This window comes from Engraulis encrasicolus, chromosome 3 (genome assembly GCF_034702125.1).
Source record: "Engraulis encrasicolus isolate BLACKSEA-1 chromosome 3, IST_EnEncr_1.0, whole genome shotgun sequence".
In the NCBI taxonomy this organism is placed as follows: Eukaryota; Metazoa; Chordata; class Actinopteri; order Clupeiformes; family Engraulidae; genus Engraulis; species Engraulis encrasicolus.
This window is the reverse complement of record NC_085859.1, coordinates 57,002,670-57,025,485: the sequence shown is the minus strand read 5'-3', so window position 1 is coordinate 57,025,485 and position 22,816 is coordinate 57,002,670. Positions and strand designations below refer to the sequence as shown.

The 22,816-nt window shown below is 41.4% G+C and overlaps 1 protein-coding gene across 1 annotated transcript; it reads left to right on the top strand.

The window, feature by feature from the left end:
- The first annotated feature begins 7,917 nt into the window (after nucleotides 1–7,917).
- LOC134445155 (hydroxycarboxylic acid receptor 2-like) lies at nucleotides 7,918–9,372 on the top strand. Its single transcript, XM_063194240.1, has 2 exons — nucleotides 7,918–8,255; nucleotides 8,751–9,372. The coding sequence occupies exons 1-2, from the start codon at nucleotides 7,918–7,920 to the stop codon at nucleotides 9,370–9,372; spliced, it is 960 nt and encodes a 319-aa protein (XP_063050310.1).
- Nucleotides 9,373–22,816: the final 13,444 nt, after the last annotated feature.

Below are 22,816 nucleotides of genomic sequence, written 5' to 3'. Positions count from 1 at the left end.
GCAGAGAGATGGAGGAGGGAAAGATAATGAAAGCATAAAGAGAAAAAGGGATGATATCTATCTGTATGGCAGCTGTGACAAAGGGTCTGACCATGGGCCAGGCTGATATTGCATTAGTACTAGAATGAGACAATCAGAGAGCGCCTCCTCTGTGCGGGCACGTGAATGCCGCCTGTCACAGTAATATTCCAGAAAAGTTTTGGGAGAGGTCGCCATGTTTTACTGTTTAATCCACATGTTTAGTTAGCACTTTATTTCATGCATCTTGTGTCTTGAGTGCTTCCAGAAACGTGAGTACACTTCCTTAATTGAAGCCCTGAGACGAAGAACCATACATGTCCACATTTTCACATTTTGAACATAGGCCTATGTTTTTTTAATTTGCAGTTGGAACATTAATTTTTTAATTTTGATTTTTCTTGAAGTCAGAAAGCAAAAGCTTCTTAATTACAATAATATAAGATTTTTTAATGTCAATGTTAAAGATCAAATGTTACCAGGTATTTACAATTCTGGACATTTACAAAAAAAAAATTGGACTTGTATGGTTCTTCGTCTCATGGACTCAATTGTTGTTTATACAACAGTATGTGTTGTGGTGTACTACTAGGCACAATTTGTGTTTGAACATTGCTTGATTTCAACCGCGGAGGTAAACTTTTACCGCGAGTTATTTTAGGTTACCAGCGAGATTACACTGTTCTGTTTATCTGCCGTCTTCATATATCGTAGGCTATATTCATACTTATAGTGTTGATATTATGTAAAATGGATCTTTGTAATCGTTATTGTGTAGATTATGAGGGGAAACAGTACCGTTTTGACAATGACTATTAATGGAGCATTTGGTGTTAGCTACGCTACATGTCAGGCTATTCCATATTTGTCTGTAAGCTATGGATGCTATTTCTTATTATATCACTGTATAGGAGTAATTATTCTCCTCTGTCATTTCTGTTTCCCTTTCAGAAAACCACACACACAGTTGCATAAATGTAATTACTGATTTATTATTTCATAAATACCCAAGAACCCCCTTGAACATCTTCAAGAAAGCATTCTTACCGATGCCCCTCAGTGGTCACAACTTTCCGTAAAGAACGTATCATTCATCATAACAGCCACGATAGAGAAACTAGAGAGATACAGCTAGAGAGAGTCCAGAGATATCAGTAAATATGACATAAGGAAATAGAAGGAGAGACAGAGGCTGTGATCAAGGAGAGGGAGAGTGTGAGGTATATGCAAATAGAAGGATGAAGGAGATGTGGAGAGCAAAGGAAAGAGACAGGAAAAAGAAGTGAGAGAAGTCAGAGAGAAGACATAAACAGACAACACAGGGAGGGGAGGGAGTGGATGGAGAGAGGGGGGGTGAGAAATGTGTAGAGACGGAGCGGCTGCATTGCAGTGGCCTAGCTGATTTATAATGGCATGAAGAACACACAGACACGCTCACACACACACACACACACACACACACACACACACACACACACACACACACACACACACACACACACACACACACACACACACACACACACACACACACACACACACAAGTTGTTAGGTGAAGGACCACACACACAAGTTGTTAGGCGAAGGTCATACTGAGCAACTGTGTGTGGTGCTCTCACATAACGTATACAGGTTCCAAAACATACTGTAACTAGAATGCAATCTGAGAGTGCATACCTCCGCCAAAGAAGCTGTTTGATAGAACATTTGACTATGTTGTTCAGCCAGGTGTCTCATAATTCCGTAGAATGGACACAGGTCTTTGGGACACTAAATCCGTGTCAGTTGTGCAGATTTTGCCAAAATTCCGTGCTCAAGGACACGGATTTGTTTTCCGTGATTGACACAAGACAGTGCTTTCTATATTCCCACAGCGACGTGTTACAGTTTTTCTCGATTGCTTACACACAATTTCTGGAATCATGTCTCAAATTCTCAAAACTCCACACAAAAAACTCCAAATCCAAAAACTCACACACAACGGGCAAAACGTCTTGTCTCAAAATGATGTACTCTCTTCTAAAAAGCCAATTTTGTTCTCAAAATACAAACAAGCATCATTTTAATTCACACTCATATTGAACACTAATGGTCATATGGTAAAACACTATTCTCAGCTTGACGCACAGAAGACACAGTAGTGTTCCACTTGCTAAGGAGGGTATCTTTCTGTTGTAAAATACTGAAATATTGTTTTCAGACATCAGAGTACACAGATGTGTGGCAAAAAAAAAATATTTCACATAAGCCTTATTTTTCTGACATCGAAAAAATTGCATTCATTTACTGTAAAATATTGGGTAACCGAAAGTGATCTCTTGTGTTGCATACTTCAAATCAATCAAATCAAAAACTTAACAAATGTGTGTTCTCACTGCATCCACTCATGTTTTCATTAATATCACATGTAATGTGTGTCCTTATGGGATAATGATTTCAGATTGTAAAGAGGAATGAAGAGAGTTTGCCCATGTGATGAGGAAGTGAACATAGTATGGCAGTTGACTTAAGTATTTTGAATGACTATGTTCCATCCGAAAATCAGGAATTTTCTTCATGAAAATTGTGTCTAATCCAGAGAATTTTGTGAAGTGTTTTGAAAAGATTGTGTTTTAAAACTGAAATGTTAGTGTAAAGAAGGAATTGTGCTAATTGTTCAGTGACATTGGTTAGGGGAGTTGAGAAATGGTTGAGGTGTTTCCAGAATTGTGTGAAATATTGTTTTTTTCACATACTCGCACATCCATGTCAAATCCATTCAGGGTCTTTGTGATTGCGTTGGCATTATGAGGAAGCAGCAACTCCATCATACGCAGTTGCGGGGACTTAGCAAATGTCAGATGAGTTCTGACAGCTACGCTGATATTATTCTGAAAGTGCTGTCCTGCTCCTCTGCCCAGTGCCCAAGCCGTTTTCACTCCACCGCCACCACTCCATTTCAGCATCACTTAGTCCCTGGAGCAGTGTGGGGTTAGGTGCCTTGCTCAATAGCAGCTCAGCGATGGAGTGCAGTGGGGAGTGTACAGGTGGGATTCCAACCTGCAACCCTCTGATCTCTGAAGCCCATCTGCTTGACCATTAGGCCATGGCTGCGCTATGCTGTGTAAACGAGAACAGGACTTTGGAAAGTTAATTTAACATTTACACAGTACGACCAACAAGAGTAAGGTTAAACTTGACTCTTTACTGTAAGTGTAAGTGCTAAATCTAAAATGAACCATTTGCTGTGTGCACAGTTCTCCTCCCTCCCCATCTTCCCCATAATCCCACCTCACCCTCAGGCAACTGTACCATACTGATCAAAGCTTGAGGGGCCAGGCATGCTGAGGCGACTGGATCAGATGTCTGATTGCCTTGGCCACCCTCCGTAAATCTGTCCCCCGAGCAGGAAGGCCATGCTCGGGTTGAGGAGGGCCGCCGGGTGCCTTGTACTGGATGTGACCCTGGTATATGGATTAAGGAAAGGGCCATAGTCTGTGAGATGGGATATGAAACAAGCAATTGACTGATTTAAAATGAAAGTACTAAATGCATTTTTTGATGTTCATGTTCTGAGTGACTTTAAATGCAGGGCATTTTCCCTATGGATAAATGATTGACCGTAGGCTACCATAGAAATCAACATCAAAATGCAGTGTAATTAGAACCAATAGGGCATCAAACAAATTTTTGTCAACATTATTTTAGGGTTTAGAGATTGTTTTAATTTTTCTATCGACTCTCAGCCCTCTGGGAATGAATAGCATCTCTTATTTCCTGTATGTCTTTCTGCCTCCACTATCAGTTGGTTCCTACATGCTGACTGTTCCTGTCTCAGCCTCCATGCCTCCTCGGTGCAGCTGTTGTGCGGTGGTCATGTCTGTCTGTCATGGCTTCATTTGATTTCTCGCCTATCACACGCTCAAGCAGGATGGGTCTCTAAGCTGACGCCGCTGCACTTATGCCTATCTGTCTGGCCAGGTCTACTCTGTGCACTTCCTCTCTTCTCTAGCGACCAGCTGTGATTCACTGTCACGCGCTCACACTGCCCCCTGCAGGCCTCTCCATGCTGCCACCACACTCATCTACAGCAGCAGCATCTGAGAGTCCTCTCTGGGCTCTTTCTAATATCCTAACTCCCGTCCTACCTTGCTCCCTTGTCTGCTTGTGGCCTCGTGACGGACGATAGAAGATCGATGTCAATATATCGCAAAAGCGCTATTCTAATGTTATTTTCTCATTTGTAATTGAGATGGTGAATGAAGAATAGTTCCCCAAAAATTGTTGAAGCTAGGCTGACAGCGGGGACAGACGAGTGTGGGAAACTCCATGCTACAACTAGGCCTCCAAAAAACACCCTCACCTGACTCCCAATGTATCACAGCTGCACTGGTATACATGTTAAGTGCAGAGTTGAATTGGAAGTTTTATTTGTTTGTTCTTAAAGGCCTATACACAGTTCTTCCCCGTGTCCTCTCCCTCCATTGACTGTGTTTTCACAATAAAAAACAAATCTGAAAACCTTTTTTTCTCTACTGTATGTCCTTTGAAGACATGAAGAGCTCCTTTCCAAAATGAGATATATCCATTTTATAGAATTTTGGGAAATTGACATCTTTGTATTGGGCATTCCATTGAAATGTATTGCAAAATGCATTTTTATAGAGGTTTTAAAGTATGTTCTCAAAACATTTGAATGGCAAGAATTCACACATAGATTATAGGACCTCTTAACAGTCAATTCCAATATTAAGATGCAAAAAGTAAAAAATGGTGGATATAGCGTTTTGGAAAAGAGCTCTTCACATAAACTTTTAATTTATTGATTGCTTTACACTCCCCGGCCACTTTATTAGGTACTGGTACTGGGTTGGACCCCCTTTTGCCTTCAGAACTGCCTAAATTGCCTACAACAATACTTTGCTGTGGCATTCCAAATAAGATAAATTAGTACCAGGGGGCCCAAATTGTCCTAAGAAAATATCCTAATGCCAATACACCACCAGCCTGAAACGTTGATGTAAGGCAGGGTCGATCCATGTTTTCATGTTGTTGACACCAAATTCTAACCATTCCACCTGAGTGTTGCAGCAGATATCAAGACTGTGCAACTTGTTGCCTCATTTTCATGTTCTCAGCTGACAGGAATGGCACCCAATGTGGTTTTCTGCTGCTGTAGCCCATATGCCTCAAAATGTGATGTGCTGAGTGATCAGAGATTCTCTTCTGCATACCTCTGTTGTAACGGGTTGGTTATTTGACTTAACCACCAGCCACTTAAGCCCTTTTGTCATCAACAGCCATGCCATGTTCAAAGTCATCTAAATAACCTTTCTTCCCCATTCTGATGCTCAGTTTGAACTTCATCATATTCCGACCATGTCTACATTTATAAATGCATTGACTTGCAAGCATGTGACTGGCTGATCAGAAATCTGCGTCAATGAACAGTTGTAAAGGTGTACCTATTAAAGTGGCTGGTGAGCTGTACACTGTTTTACTATATTCCATGCTCATTTAAACTATTTATTTATGCTATGGTTTGGTGTTGATAAGTAATCACAATTTATGATTTCTTCATGTGTTGCTTCTATTTCATGATTAATGATTTAACATAAGGAAGAAAAATCCGCACTCACAAAACTGCGTCTCATTATTTATTTATATTACCACCATGTCCAAAAAGCAAACGCGTTTCGGCTAACAAGCCTTCATCAGTGCGTGGTACTGATGGACATGGTGGTAATATAAATATAATCAGGGTTTAAATTGGGGCGGAGCCCTCCGGAGCGCAGCTCCGCCTCCTCACCTCGGAGGGACAGCCAAACGGAGCTGCGCTCCTGCTGCCCCACCCTCAGTGTATTCACAGTTCATATATTTTCACCTCTTCTTGAAATATCATATTTTTATGAAAGTTTTATAATGATAGCAACATGAAATAAGATTAAGGGACTCCCGCATTATTTCAGTTACTATGCATCCGCATTCTGCACATGCGCTGCGAGACACCACAATTTGAGTTTGTAGCAACATTGCAACTTTGCAACAGTTGAGCGGTCCGGAGCGCTTGCTCTTTCTCACAGCTAGAACTACTCCGCTTCGAGTTGTCACTACTTCAAGCCTGTCCTCCATGCCTTCATGTTCAATGTGCAAAGTTAGTAGGCTAGATACAATTCTTTTTTCAAAACGGAGGTAAGCTGTCATTTCATTTGATATCGGCTAGCTTTCAGGCAAAGGTAAACAGTCATGCAGAATAGCGTGGTGTCTGCCTACTTTAACAGCAGTTTGTTAATGGGGGGAAATCAACATCAAGTTTGGGATTTCCGTCCATTGTTCTGTCAGAATGTGTAGCCATTTGGTTGCAGGTTACTTTTATGTGGGCTTAAACATGCCAGGAACGTATTAAAAGTTTTTAGACAGTAAGCAAATGACAGGGATTCCTGCGTGTCCATCCTAGCTTTGCGTGTAGAGCAGTGCACCGTCTCTCTCGCGCTAGAATTGCAGCAATCTATTGCCGCCTTTTGCCAAAGTTATTGCTTTGCAAAAAAGCATTTACTTAATGCGACTGAAGTGTAATTAAAACATATGCACGGAGCGAGATAGCTGAACTAACTAAACTACTGAAATAAGAACGCCCATATAATCAGTCAGCCAAAGGGGCAATCTGTAAAGAAAAGACGTGTCCGAGTGAGAAGATTCTCTGCAGACTCCGCCTGATTTAAAGTGACAGTGCACACTTTCACGCACTGTAATAGAACAGCATAGCCTAAGCATGCATTTTTATTCTTCTTATTAGGTATAAAACGTGCTAATAAATGCATGCTAAACCCATGACATTATTAAGAGAATTAAAGAAATAGATTAGGAGAATTAAAATGTGATAAAATGTTAAAATGTGATCTTTTAAAACAAATTGTTATTCACATCAATAATATGAGTTCTTAATAGTCTACATCTTTGTAGCTTGATGGTGCAGTGATGGTGGTCATAATTAAAACTGTTTTACCCCTGTACTGACAGTCCAATAGCATACTGTTGCCAACTGACAGGAGAGAATATTAAAAAGTAGGCTACATAAATGCATCAGGATTGATACTGGTCTAACTGTTCCCATTTTTTAGCAACCTAATACAGTGAAGAGGGAATGAGGGTACCTTGCTGTTTTTCTCATAACTGAGTAATACATTGATTTATGTATGATATTAATTATGGGCAATAACTTCATAGAATACATGTATATGCCTGATGGGGCGATGTTTAAATTAAAAACAAATTTTGACCGCGAGTGAAGGGCTCCCCCACCTCCCAAAAGCCAATTTAAACACTGAATATAATAGGCCTAAATATAACTTTGGACATGGTGGTAATATAATTAAATAATGAGACGCAGTTTTGTGAGTGCGGATTTTTCTTCCTTAAGTTGACGCTTTTTATCTCGCACCCAAAGACTTTCGTTTTTCCAAGAAGTTGAGCGCGTCCTCTGCCAATACTTAATGATTTAACATCCCTTTGTTAGTTGTGGCCAAGACAATAGGACAGAAGTTTTTATATTCATCTATTCTGTCTATTCTATTTACCTATTATTCATTTTGGACTTTTTCTACATATTTCTATATTTTATTACATGTATATGTGTTGTGTTTTGGAGTCAACCGTGTTGTGTTGTGTGCAAATGTTATACACGTCTAAAAATGACTCGACTTGAACTGACTTGACATTGCTAAGGAAATTACGACAGAGACAATCGTCATTGCACAGGAAATTATGATCTTCCTCCTTCCAGCTAAAAAGGCATGTAAAATACCCTAGCTCAACCAAGGTCTTATGCAAACACCCCACGGCTGAATTACAGCGTGCACTATATATATCATCTGGACAGACAGACAGTCCGGTGGTCACAGACACAGCATCAACAGCAGCATGGTGCCTAATGCCTGCTGTCCCTACCAGGGGAAGATACTGCCCGTGGTGTTGCCTCCCTTCATCATCACCGAGTTGGTGCTGGGCGTCCTGGGCAACAGCCTGGCTCTCTGGATCCTCTGCCGCCACATGAGGCCCTGGAAGAGCAGCACCGTGCTCCTCTTCAACCTGGCCCTGGCCGACTTCCTGCTCAACGCGGTGCTGCCGTTCCGTGCCAGCTACTACTTTTACGGGCTGGACTGGCGTTTCGGTGACGGCTTCTGCCGCGTCTTCCTCTTCCTGGTGTCCCTCAACCGTAACGGCAGCATCGCCTTCCTGACGCTTATCGCCCTGGACAGGTCATTAGGATGCTTTAACATATTGGATTTTTGAGCATACTGTAACATGAATGCATTCTACAACAATACAAGATTCCAAATGTATTCAAATTGTATTGCAATGTACTGGGCTCAGAATTCTATAGAACTTTCATTGTACGAACATTCCCGTCACACTGGTGTGATGGTACACCTGTAACGTTTTTGTGGGTCCGCCATTGGGCCTGTTCACTCTTTGCTGAAAAGACTCACCTCCATCATAACAACACTGCTATGACATTACCAAGAGATCTATGTAACCAACTAACCGATTCATTTTTGTTAAAGTAGCCTAATATTATACCAGAGGCTCTGTGCAAAGGGGTTAAAGGTTAACTGTCAAGAGGCACCACAGACAAGAGTCACTCCTTCAGACCTTTTCTAGCAGACCTTTTTCATTTTGAAAACATTTCATTGCTCATGAATGAAATGCATCAGTATATGACCATTAAGCATCTTGTATCTGGTGTATTGTAGGTACGTGCGTGTGCTGCACCCGCACCACCGCCTCAACTCGACATCCGTCGGGAAAGCCACAGGCCTCGCCCTGGCTGTGTGGGCCATCACCGCGGCCCTCAACGCCCACCTGCTGGCGCAACCGCAGCACATGAGAGTGGCCAACAGTACACAGTGCGAGAGCTTCCGGGCGTGTGTGGAAGAAGACTCTGCCGCCGCCTGGTACAAAGCCACCTTCGTGGTGTCGTTCTTCGGGCCCCTGGCACTGCTAATGGTCTGCTCCATACGCATCGTCTCTGAACTCCGGCGCCGGCACCTGGATCGGCAGGGTAACATGAAGCGGGCCCTGTTCTCCCTGGCCGCAGTGGTGGTGCTCTTCTTCGTCTGCTTCCTGCCCAGCAATGTGGCGCAGGCCTTCGTCTGGGTGAAGGTGGGATCCATGGTGACGACGAGGGCTTGCAAGGATGTGGAGGTGGCCAACGCCGTCTTCTACAGCATGTTGACCCTCACCTACCTCAACAGCGCGCTGGACCCCGTGGTCTACTACTTCTCCAACCCCGCCTTCCAGAGGACCTGCAGACGGTTGCTGCTGCGGAGTGACGGAGGGCATGGAGGGGCCGTAGACAGCAACTCCCAGGAGTGAGGCCTCTGCTTCTCCTATGTAATGTAACTTGTGGTGTAGTGCCTTGTGCCGTGTGTGGGTCACTAGTGTCTGCGCTTTGCCGCTGTGCATTGTGCCTCAGGGAAACCGACTGGGGGATAGAGGGGTCTGTTGTGCTGGGCCCAGGGAGAGGGGGGAGAGGGAGGAGATTTTGGTCATCAATACATTGCATGTATTAGGGTGAGAGGTCCTATAGATGAAGAGGGCCCTATCGTGCCTAGTTGACTGTTCATCCGTGCTGCCCTTTACTTTCACTACTGTGCCTCCATGCTGCCATTATGTTTTATTGCTTTTTTGACTATTGGTTTAGCCAGACACTGTACTTTGGACAGTTTACACTGTACATCGCTGTTTCACATTTTTAAATGTGCTTTTTAAATACAAAATACTATATACTTGCATACTTATTCTGCATTACATATGTGTATGTACTGTATAGACATGTATATTCATTCATATATGGTAATAAAGTGCTTATGTTTTTCTGAAAGGGCAATAGGCTGCATTTGCAGTTCAATTTAAAAATGAAATTGGCATGTTTGCTTATGAAAGGAAATATTATATTTTGATGTGTGAATGTGTGGCTAGTGTGGTTGCTGACTCAACCCGATCTGCCAGAGGTTAAGATGGTATCTCTAAATGGGTGGCAAGTTGTGCAAACTGGGACTTTTCATGTTGTATGCATGCAGCAAAGTGAATTACCTTCCAGGGTATTTATCATAATTGAATTAAGAATGATTAAGAAAAGGTTCTGTAGACATTTTTATGGATGATCAATTGCATTTAAACGGTCAGACCAAGACTGGCTTGTGAAAAGCACAAAACATTTTTTTGTACAGTAGAAACAGATGGCAGGGCCAGGCCACCATTTCCTCTTAGAGAACTCAGGGAAGCAGTGTTTGTTGAAACAGACATGCAAAATCGTTGCTAAGTTGGAACATAAAGTAGACATGCAAAATCGTCTTCAAGAACATGAATTTAGACATGCAAAATCGTTGATAAGTTGGAACATGAAACATAAAATGCAAAGTCCACAGAGTCTTGCCATCTGCTAAAATTATAGAATTGTTAGTAATGCGCTCACGCACACGCACACACACACACACACACACACACACACACACACACACACACACACAAAAGCACACACATACACACACAAATGCACACACACACACACACAAGTGCAAATTCACACGCAGGCATGTACACACATGCATACGCACGCAGACACACCCACATACACAAACATACAGACCAACACACAAACTAGAGGATGGCATTTTTCAGGAAAACGGGATCGTGCGTCATGACGGAATCGAGATCAAGCGGCTCTCACAGGAAAATGGTTGTGCATTCGGTGGACCAATCATCAAAGTGCTTCACGGGGTCCACGCAGACCACTGCACTCGAGAAGCTGAGATTAGTTTGTCTGGCGGCAAATGGGATTACAGGGCGTATAGGGCAAGATTGCTGGCCGTGGTGCTGAATTACTGCCAAGGCCGGGAAATGTCTATGCAGTAAATATTCTTGAGGTCGGGAATACGAGGCGCCACTGAGAGTTCGGGCAGTATATGTGCACGCAGATATGTGCGAGGTCTGAGCGGACACCCCTCAGTCGATGCTGGTTAGAGAGTAATGGAGCAAGGTGAACTGGAGAGGAAGCTAGGACAGGACGCCTGATGAATCGATCGATCATCGCCGGAAGGGAGGCGAATGGGGAGGTGGTGGGTGCAAGCGAGAAAGCACATTTCTGACTGGAGACAGGTGAGTAGAGAATAAATTCTACTGTATGTGGTTAATTAAGGGGCGTTTCACATTTCATTGCGCTGAAATTCCACTGAATGATGGCTGAGTGGAGAATGAGATGCAGTTGGTCAAATAGGCGTGTCTATCTTTTCGTGCTGAATTCCGACAAATGACAGTTGAGTGGGGACTAGAATGCAGGTTAATTGGAGCATGTCAAATTTCTTTACGCTTCTCCAGAACTCATTCGAACAGCAAGTTGGCAGGAGAAGTATAACAAAACAAAAGGAATAATTAGATAAAATAACCAAACAACCAAAAATAAGCTGAAATGTATTACGGTATTCTGATAAACTATGTTGTATCTGATGGATGATCTACTGCAGGGGTGGGGAACCTTTTCATTCGGGGGGGCACTTCAAATTCCTCCAAGGGCTGTAAAAGTCCTCCAAGGGCAAGTCAGGATTTCTCTGTGCGTCATAGGCTTATATTGAAGGCAGCCACCTTTAAAGAAACCACGTCCTCTGAATATAACTTTTGTATTGCAAATGCAATTTCTAAGATTCCTTTACAAAATATGTAATTTCATGTGAAGCTGCCTAACATTAAAATTATATCGTGGGCCGGATAAGACAACCTCAAGGGCCGTAAATGGCCCTCGAGACATAGGTTCCCCACCCCTGATCTACTGTGTATAGACCTGTATTTATAATGATTCCTGTTGTCTTTGGATGAGTTTTGGGACGCACCAACTCCATTGAGGGTTGTGTACTAGCACTTAGCACGGCACATAGGGGACCGTGTTATGGTTAAGTTTGGGAACCCCTGTAATGCTGTATCAGTGGTTACATCTGCTGCTCAGATAGCCGTTATGACACTCACATATTGTGCACAATATTTCCTCTAGAAAGAGGTTACGAAAGAGAATGGGTGGAATTGCCACTATATTTCGGTTTGGCAATGACACGCCACACCACTTTTTTTATATTTAATGAAATGCCCATGGTCAAGTAAAACGTGTAGCCTAGGCCTTTGCCAAAGAGAACACCCAAACAAAGTAATGGCATCAGGTGTGGTGACAACAGAAACCCAGTGGCAGCACACTTTATCCTCTTTACTCAGCGCCTTTGTTATAACTTAGTTGATGATAGCAATTTTGGTGACAATTAAGTCTTAATCTGTTATGTAAAGCTTCCTGTAATGTCATAGCTTGTTGTAAGCAAGGCTTTGCAGCAAAGCTTGAACAGGCCCATCGGTTGGCCCATCTGTTCAAAGGCTACTGTCACAGCTTTTATTCTCTACATTATGTGGGCATTGAAAAGGTGACACTTGTAAACGATACACAGTATGTATTTGTGTTGTGATTTTCTTCTCTTTTTTTCTTTTTCCTTTTTGGGTTGGCATTCAGCGCAGGAGGGAATTGGGAACGGCATATGACGTCATCGCGCTGGATCCGCCATGTTTGGTGTATAGACGTTTCCTTTTCCCATTGTTTTCCAGCGCGCCAAGGACATAGTCCTTCTTGAGTTTTGAGAATTCGAGAACTGATTCCAAAAATTGTGTGTAAGCAATCGAGAAAAACTGTAAACAACGCATGCACAAACACGCACACGCACACACACACACACACACACACACACGCGCGTTCTGTGTGTTCTATCTGAGGACCTGCCCACTAGGCTACCTGATGCACACCTGACAAAGTCCTTGTCAAAGGTTGAAACCTTGTGCTGGTTTTCACCAAGTAAAACACAGCAAGGGAGCATGTAATATATGATAATTATGATATTTCATCCTCTTTTAAAGATGCACTTTATAAGATATTTTATTTCCATAATTCATGATGCCCATTCACAAAAGTAACGATACCCTTTTCATAAATACTTACCATCACCTTCAAATTCTATGTGTACATTAAATGGGGAAAAAGTCATACATGTTCAAAATGACGTTAAGTTGCCATAGGTTGGATGACCAAAACATTGAATTAAACTTTGTTGGTGGAATGGACAGTATGTGGGATTTCTTTACACTTTTCATACATGAAAAATTGGATCTTTTCCATGTGTGCCATTTTGATTTTTGTGAAAATAGACGTTTTTAGCTGAAAAGCCTAGATATTCGTTTATTTCTTTGTAAATATTCTTTAAAAACGTGAAATTTGGCAAAAGGCAGCGTTTTGAGCTCTGGCCACCATTGCCTCTATCATTTCGTAGTTGTAGGCCTATAGAGGGCACAGAGAGCAGCTTTTACAAGTGTTAAAATGTTTTACATCAGTACTAAAGTCACTTTTTTGTCATCGGCCATGTAGTTAACAGCTTGTACACATCTGATTGCAGAGGATGAAGCAGAAGTCGTTGAGAAAGAATAGTCAAAGAAACCTTATCAGGTACTCATGAGGTACTCCGGGATAACTGGTGTAGCAACTATCATGTTCTAGTCGTATATCATGAATTCACTTCCACTTTATAACCCTTGGTTGGGCCCGTAGTTACAATACAATACACAATACATGTATTATATAGCGCAGTATCACAACTATGAAGTTGACTCAAAACGCTTTCAAAATACACACACACATACATATTCCCACATTCAGACATCTGCAGGCTCTGGAGGCTGCTGTATGGCGCCAATGGTCCGGGGTTCATGTGAGAAAGCACACGCGCACGCAATTTCATAACATCAAGACCTAGCCTATAGTGCAGGAAGACTGTGTAGTTCTACTTGTCTGAAAGGTATTATGAAATCTTAATTCTGCAAGTTAGTCACTGCAGTGAGTGAGCTTTCCCAAGGCCTTCAGGAAGATCCATCCATTATCCAGTTCAGGGAGCTGACCACTAGATGGAGACAGAGGATGTTGGACTGTGACATTCGGACTTCAGTGAAGCTCCACTTTGCTGGTGATGTTTTTCATAATGTGAGTGCAAAGAACACTGCGCTCCTATGAACCAAACACCGATCTGACACACCCTCATAGCTCCTGTCAGCTGTCCCCATGCTGGATTAGAAGCCTTTGTGCTGTAACAACAATATGTGCCCACGCAGCAAGACAAGACTGGCAACGTTGCACATCTCTCCCTTCTATAGTTGGCCCTGTAATACAGATGTCCTAAAATTTAAACAATCAAATAACCTGATATTTGACAATGTACACACAGTTAAAGTAATACTTTGTTTATAATGTGCTGTCCGAAATATTATTTTACACCAAGAGTACAGATAATGGTAAAAAAAAAAAAAAAAAAGTTTAAAAGAATTTTAATCAAATGACACTCAAGTGAAAAGTATAACATGGGGGCACTGGGTCTCAGTGGGCAAAGGTACTATACCATAGATCTGGGGACCCAGGTCGCAGTTCAGGTTTAACTTCCACCTGGGTTTGAGTCCATCCTTCCCCATTTCTTGGTCACACTATTTTCCCTAGGTATCAGAGGGTCAAGTAATCCAACAACAAATGATCACAGAATTATACGAATATGAGAAGCTCAAATACTGTCCCAAGAGACAAGATTGAACCACAGATGAGTAACACCATTTTCCTATAGGCCTATGGGTAACTTACTTGCTGTGTTGACTTTTCAAGAAGAGAAGAGTCGTTTGTTTAGTTCCCTTTGCACATTTCCACTGTAAACAGTGTGACAGAACAGTGGGTGTCCCTCCACTATTCCCAGCATAAACAAGCAGAAGGATTTGGTGTCTTCTCCAGAGAGATGCTGCTAGTGAGCACAAACAGAGAATAAGCAAAGGCCCTGCTGCAGTATATTCATTACATAGTGGTGGACACAGGCCTGTTACAACCAGGCAACAACACTAGGTGATGGCCTATGCCGCCCTGACTGGTAATGTCTTCAAAAATCAGCAACTACACTACTTTGTCAGCAGCATTCCCCTAAATACTACGGCCCAAAAGTGCAATGGCTCTTTTTTTTAAATTCCCTAAGGAAGCTCCGTCCCCTGTAGTTTGTAAAGGGCTAGGGCCCCCAAATACATTGAAACAGCCCCTGGGTGGACAGAAGCCCAATTTGTCTCTTGATCTTCTGCTCCTCTTCAAACACCATTTGTTTCGATTAAGTTTTTTTCTCATTACTGTAACTGCTCATGTATCTTATGATGTGTTTCTAAGGCCTAAGTAATAGGCCTAAGTAAGCCTATTGTAAACATACAAATGACAGTTCCCTTGAAGTGACGGGGTGCAACAGTAGCCAGCTACCAAGGACTGTAAACCCAGAGATGGGGATTAGTTTTATTTGTTTTTTTTGTATTTGGGTGTCTCTCCCCATGGAGTCCTTATACAGTAAGTAGTCACATCATCAACACGGCAGTTGTGTGTGTATGTGTGTGTGTGTGTGTGTGTGTGTGTGTGTGTGTGTGTGTGTGTGTGTGTGTGTGTGTGTGTGTGTGTGTGTGTGTGTGTGTGTGTGTGTGTGTGTGTGTGTGTGTGTGTCGCATGTCTGCGTACTTGCAAGCGTATGCGCGTGTATGCAGGTGCAGGAAATGGTCAAAAAAAGGTACTGCAACTATGCCGATCATTGAAACTGTGTTGCCTTTTGTGAAATTTGATCTTTACATGAAAGTTTACTGAGTAATAAACAAATATTTTCTAGTATGGTCTAAGCAGAGTCTTTTTTGCAGCTAAAAATGTCTATTTTTGGAAATTCAAAATGGCGGACCATGGAGAAGATCCCCCTTTTCATGTATGAAAAGTGCAATTTTTCCAGTCATAATGAATGCTTAGAATTTAATGGTGGTGGTAAATATTCATGAAAAATGTAACATTAGTGAATGGGCAGCATGAATTCTGGAAATAAACCACTAAAATCTCACACAGTGTCCCTTTAAGGAAGGCATGGAACACTGAAGAGTAACTGTCAGTTTTTTTTGTTTTTAGAACTCTGCTGTAGAATACTGAATGGCAACCACTGCTTGCTGTGAGGACTAATTAGTTAGCTGCTGGGCCTAGTGAGTCAACGAGAACAGCAGGTGTTGCGAATTAAGGGTTCTGAGTTACCTAAATTAGGTGCTGTTTACACGTAGCTGGATATTTTTATATCTGGACATTTTTTTCTCCTGCTTGTATTGGTTTTGCATTGGTTTAAAATGTAATATTCAAAATCCAGGTATAAAAAGCAGGAGAAAAAAATATCCTGTTTAGGGGGCTGAAACGCATTTGTTACAATGGAGGATTTTTTTTATCCACATGTTGCGTTTACACCTAGCAGGAGAAAAAAATAACCTGCTAAAAAAATGTCCTGCTACGTGGAAACAGCACCTTAGATTAGGTTATTTTTACTACAAATGCTATACTTGGGTTTTCAATTTTTTTTTCCCCTGGCTGCACAACCCTAGCTGCACACAACTCAAACTCTTATTGTTGGAGGCCGCTGTTGGTAAAAAAAAATTGCTCACGTGGTTGGCTGCCAGTGTCTTGCCCCTCCTCACAACACCGTTTTATAAACAAACAAAAACATGTATGCTGTGGCAAAGGCAAGCCCACTTTTAGCATTTTCAACAAGAATGCAGTCTAAAAATTGTACTGTAGTTTTCCTGCCAACCTGCCGGCCCCCAATTTGAAAACCACAACTAGACGCTTTGGCCAACAATAATCTCAGAGAATGTTTGTCCTCTGCCCCCCTTTGTGCTACATTTTGCAAACTCTGTCTTGACTTTTTTCTAGCTGACAAACACATTCCACCTCAGGAGTTCGGCTAACTTCTGTCTTATAAACACCACAGTCACCTGCGGTAGTAGTAATTCGCCTGTACCAGATGACATTCAGACAAAGCCCTAGATAAACTCGGCCAAAAGTTTTTTGTCTGGTACATTTCTCAGCGGCCAATGGAGCATATGGTAACTACTGGTGTATTATGTAATAACAGGGATTCATCCTAAACCTTAGATGCTCTGTGTTGTTTTTAGACTTCAACTCCCATTGCTGAAATTATAACTTATTCTACATCATAGCAGATAGTGAAACGAGTGTGGCTCCAACTGGCCAAGTTTCTAATCACTCAGCAACTGTTTGTGGTGTGTTTTAGCACATCCTGATTATGTTTGTTTTTCTCTATGGGAGTGTGTTGACTGTATTCTCCAATTTCAACACCCACGCCATGATGTAACATCCAAAATATCTCCCAAGGGGGCGAGGCATATGTTTGGCCCATCTCGCCACTGTTGTTTCAATTCGATTTTGATTGCTGCCAAAAAGTCAACGAATGACACCACTATAGTGCAAAGCCTCATTTGACCATGTAAATGGTGAGCTTAGCTACAGGGCCAAACAGAGCCATATCCAGAGGGAAGAGGGCAATACGGGGCAGGCGTGGTTGAACCATGCAAGCTCCATTGCTACCTCCACTGACAAAACAGCACACACAACACAGTGTAGGCCTACTTGTTGTTCATTTCCTTAAAGTCTCGTTTCAGTGAGCACAACGATGTAGCATTACTGTACCCTAACTGAGCCTCTTATCTGAACATTTCAGTGCAAGGACAGTTGAGCAAGTTGGGTTTAGATTACTTGCTTACACCAGCTATAAATGACTATACAAGAGAGGGCAGGGTATTTGGTCCATAATCTACCATTGCTCCTGTTGCTATGGCATTTGGTATTCAAACGAGCAACATTTTGACTTTTGATTTTCTTTTTTTTCTGCCTTTTCACCGCCTGTGGTAGAAGTACTGTACGTACTCTTACAGTGTATCTACTTCATTAACTACTTTGAAATAACTAGTGTATAAACTATGCTAAAGTATAAACTAGTAAGATCAAGTACTAGTGCTGTAATTGCATCAACAAGAATATGTCTATTTTACATACCTCTGGAAGTAAGGTTAAATGAGGTGAGGTGCTTGTTTATCTTTTAAAAGCCATCCTGTGCCGTGGAGTCAGACACCTTAAGCCCTGTATAATCACCCTGTCTTAAAATGAATGGAGGCTTAAAACTCAGGTGAATCAGGTGCTGTACTATATTATCATTACTGGCTTGGCAGATACTGTAGGCAGTGGCATGCACAGACATTTTGGGGGGCAGGTGCTCAAGGTCGGGGGCAGGGGGCATGGGAAACTTCCTTACTGGGAGGTTAGGCCCATATTATATTATATTATATTATATTATATATTATATTATATTATATTATTATATTTAGAGATGTACAGGATCCAAGATCCGGTTCCGGATCCGGCAGGATAATAGGGGTTTTTCAGACTATCCGGATCCGGTTCCAGGATCCAGGATCCGGTAGCCGAGGCTTTTAAGTCAAAATAGTTTGAGCCAACGTGATAAAAAGGGCCCACGTGTGTGAGTAGGCTATGTGTTTCAACCCTTTCGTAGGATCCGGTATCCGGTTCCGGATCCGGCAGGATCTTAAGCAGTGGATCCAGTATCCGGCAGGATCCTAAAAATCAGGATCCGGTGCATCTCTAATTATATTGTTATATTATATTATATTATATTATATTATATTATATTATATTATATTATATTATATTATATTATATTATATTATATTATATTATATTATATTATATTATATTATATTATATTTTTAAAATCCAGTCAGGTAAAGGGACAGGTGCACTACCTCATCCATGTGCAAGGCTATGACGGTAGGTATATGGAATCTTATGGAAGGAGTGGAAAAGCCAGAGAGGTAAGTTAAGCTGTTACTCAGACAGAAGTATTTAACATTACCTTGTGTGAACCACCACACACCTTACATATAATAGGCCTACATATTGTTTACTTTGTCTAAGGTTTTCACAGTTGTCAGGTAAAATAACACTTGACGTTGTGAAATGAATGACCTGAAAGTGGATAAACAAATGTACAATGTATAGGCCTATACCACAAATGTATACACTTCTTTATACACACTAATCCTCATTCAGGTCATTCATTTCACATATATTATGATATCAAACATTTATATTTTCCAATCCTTTTCCCAACCCTGTGGTCAATGTATTATGTCCACATAAAAATATATTTAGGTCTTCCATTAATCCTCTCTATAATACTGTTCTCAAGTCACATTAAATTCTGCAGTGCTCATTTAACACTTAGAGAGTTTATTTGACATCATTTGGACTTAAATGAACTCTCTAAGTGTTGAATGAACACCGCAACATTTTACTGTGAGACTGAAGTTTTCCCCAAGAGCAGAAAAGTATAGGCTCAGACACTGAGCATGTCTATTCATATTGAGGGATGTGCTTGACTTGGCATGCTGCAATTTAAACACATCATGACCAGCACAGACAAGCAAGACAAAAAAGAAGAAACTGTTAGCAAATGTGAATATGAATGAAAAGGTATACATGTTTATCTTGCACATGATACAGAAATGCAGGTAACAACATAATTTTCATTGAACAACTACAGTATACTCAGGGCCGCGTTAACCCTCGCCGAGGCCCGGTGCAGACGCAATCCGGGGCCCCTACACCACATTATAATGAGCCATATTCAAAACGCATGAAACGCAGGCTACACGGTTTACTCCAACACAAAAAAGGGTGCGCTGAACCCAAGTTCACTAGTCACAACGCAGGAAGCATAGCCAGCTGACAGGGAGGAGATTCTGTGCACTGCCGTTTGTCGGCTCAGCTAGAACTTCCAAACAGAAGCACAACCAAAAAGTCTCTTATTTTTGCTACGTTGCTGCCGACCAATTTTTATCGAATCGAAACCGTCGTGGTAAACACGTGTTAAATAACTTAACCTCCAATGGCCTTGGAAAAACTGACTGACTGTCAAAGGAAAGTAGCCTAGCCTACTCAGCTGTGTCGCTTGTCGCAAGGAGGGAATCCCCTTAGCAGCGAACCACTGCAAAGCGAAGCTGTCACGAAATCCCCTCAAAATGTAGTCTACCATAATTAAGAAGTCAGCAGTTTTCATCTAGATGGTGCATTACACTGTATGCAATCATTACAGTAGACTACGGTGCAAATTCGTAATGTTTAGATGTGGATCACACGTTTTTTTTCTTCCAGATAAGAGCCACTTGCTAACTGAACAATCTGCGAGTGGTAACCCAGGCATGTTTTAACTGAACACAAACCCGAACGCAAGGATATAGGCTACGCTGACAGAGCATCGACATTATTACAGTGCTTTAGAGAAATGGCCATAACAGTGCTTTTGGAAAATGCGACTATATCATTTTAGTGTTTGCTAAATCCTTGGCTTGCCCTGTTGTTGTCAGACGGTCAGAACTTTGAGTGCTGGTTGGTGCACTTTACGCAGCATTATTGTGAACACTTTTTTAATAACACCTCAGAAGTGATCCTCGCCGCGCCATGCAAGACTTTTGTTTCGCGAACGCAGTTGGGTGCGTGATTTATTTCCCCATGTTTTGACTATAGAATAAGATAAAGTTCGGTTGGTGTGCTGTGCTCTTGTTTGCTTAGCTTACATGATTGCACAAGTCCATGATCGCTATGCAACCATTACAAAAAGCGATTATAACACTGACCTTACAAAAATGACTAACGTTGCCAACCTTCTCTTCAATGCGGTAATCCATGCCGGGCTGAAGTTTATCCGTACAATCTGAAGCAAGTGCTGACGCCGAGTTTCTCACATCTTTTTTAGACAGTATCCCATCATCAAACTAAAAAAATATTGACCACCGTTTTCACTGGTGGCACACAACCAGAAGCATCTGACTGAAATGATTATTCCGAAGACCTCCGATTCCTGCGTGCATGCAGAGGCGATTCTAGGCTCAGTAGGGGGGCCACGTGAAAATTAAAAAGAAAGAACACTTGTAACAAATCGCCACTTCTGTTCCCCAGCTACAGTCTTGGGGGGCCCAAGCTGCCTGTCTAGCCTGGTGACAAGATATGCATGTGCGCCTCTGCTTGCCTACGGATGGCGAAATGCATCAAAAATACAATTGATTGTCTCAAAATATCGTTTCATATTTTCCAATCTCACGACGTCCGGGGCCCCCTCTAGTGGCGGGGCCCGGTGCTGCTGCACCGGTTGCACCATAGGATAACGCGGCCCTGAGTATACTAGACAGCTATTAGAGCCGACTGAAGAGTAAGCACTTTGGACATGGGCAATGGGCATATATTATAATGATACGAAATGGAATTCTGTGTAATATAAAATCTGCATCATGGTTATAGAAATGTTATACATTTGACTATGCTGACCTTGACATTCAAAATGTGCAAGATGATGTGCATATTGTACCTTGTCTTACCTGTTACACATAACACACAAAGCCAAAATGTGGTTATAGAAAATCACGTTTTCCCGGAACTAGAGTCAGTAGGCAATTTTCCATGCTGAATGCACACACTGACGTGATCCAGTTGTATGGTGTGCAAAAGAAGCATCATTATTGTAATTTTCATGTTGTTGATTTACTATGTCAGTTTATTAACAAACTCGATAATCTGTCATTATAATACACTAAAATAAATATTCTATGCAAGAGGGATAGGCATTTCTTGCTGAAAAACAAATGAGTGCAAATAGTATTGCACAAACAAATATCCCTTTACAGCCTGCTTAGAAAAAAAACAAAACTTGTGAAGGTACAGTAAGGCATGTTTTTATTAATAGACAAGGGGGAGCTCTCCATCTGTTCCGTCCCCATGAGTCTGATCGCATTTTCAAAAGTGTAAATGTCTGGTGGATTATGCAACAACACTGTAACTGATACCACTGATTCAAATCCCTTTCCATGGCAATCACAAAAACATGTGGCAAAGCACTTACAAAAACATGACTTTGCCTAAACTATCGTAAGAATATCAACAAATGACCTATGTTACCTATGACCTATTTAAGTACACATGAAAATATGTCTTACACTTACATTAAATTAACATTCTTTGTTGCCCCAAGAATATCAACAGTCCTGTGTTAAACAGAATTAAGTACATGAATCAATGTCTCAGATTCAACATACATTCCTTTTCAAGCATTCGTACAAAGTGCAAACCACAAGACAATTGCAGAATGATACGCTCCATTATACCCCATGTTTAACTAGCAACTTACTTTTGAAGATAAATATGGGGTGCTAAAAATACCTTACATTTAATGTTTACATTCAGTTCTATAGGCAATACAGAGTCTGTTTATACTGAAAAAAGATTATTCATTTTTACAGAATTTTGTGCAGCAACAACATGAACTTCCTGATATGAATGTATCTGCTCATGTCTATTTCAAAAACTATATATTTCTTGAGAAGCTCATGTTACAAGCACATCAAGCCACACGTCAAAGATACTGTTGACCAAAACCTGTAGGGGTCGTACATACAGTACCGTATATAAAAATGAACCATAGGCTAAATGTCTTCACTGCCATACTGTTAAAAATACCTAAAAGCATCATACATATTTTTTTCATGAATGGATAGTGTTAAGGTGATAGGCCAATGCCTTATCCTATGAAGATTCTAAGACAGCATTTAGTAGGCTTATTTAGCATTTAGCATGTATACCAAAACATATGAAAACAATGCAGGCTTTTACTGACAGTAATATTGAAAGACGGTAGCCAGCTTTTGGCATTCATCAAGATACTGTACTATTTTGTACAAATACACTGTAATGTATACAAAGAAAGATTTTATGAATGAATGTCAAATGGTTAGCCACATTCCTCTGTGAAATGGATGAACATCCTTTTATTTGCATTATGTGCAGAAA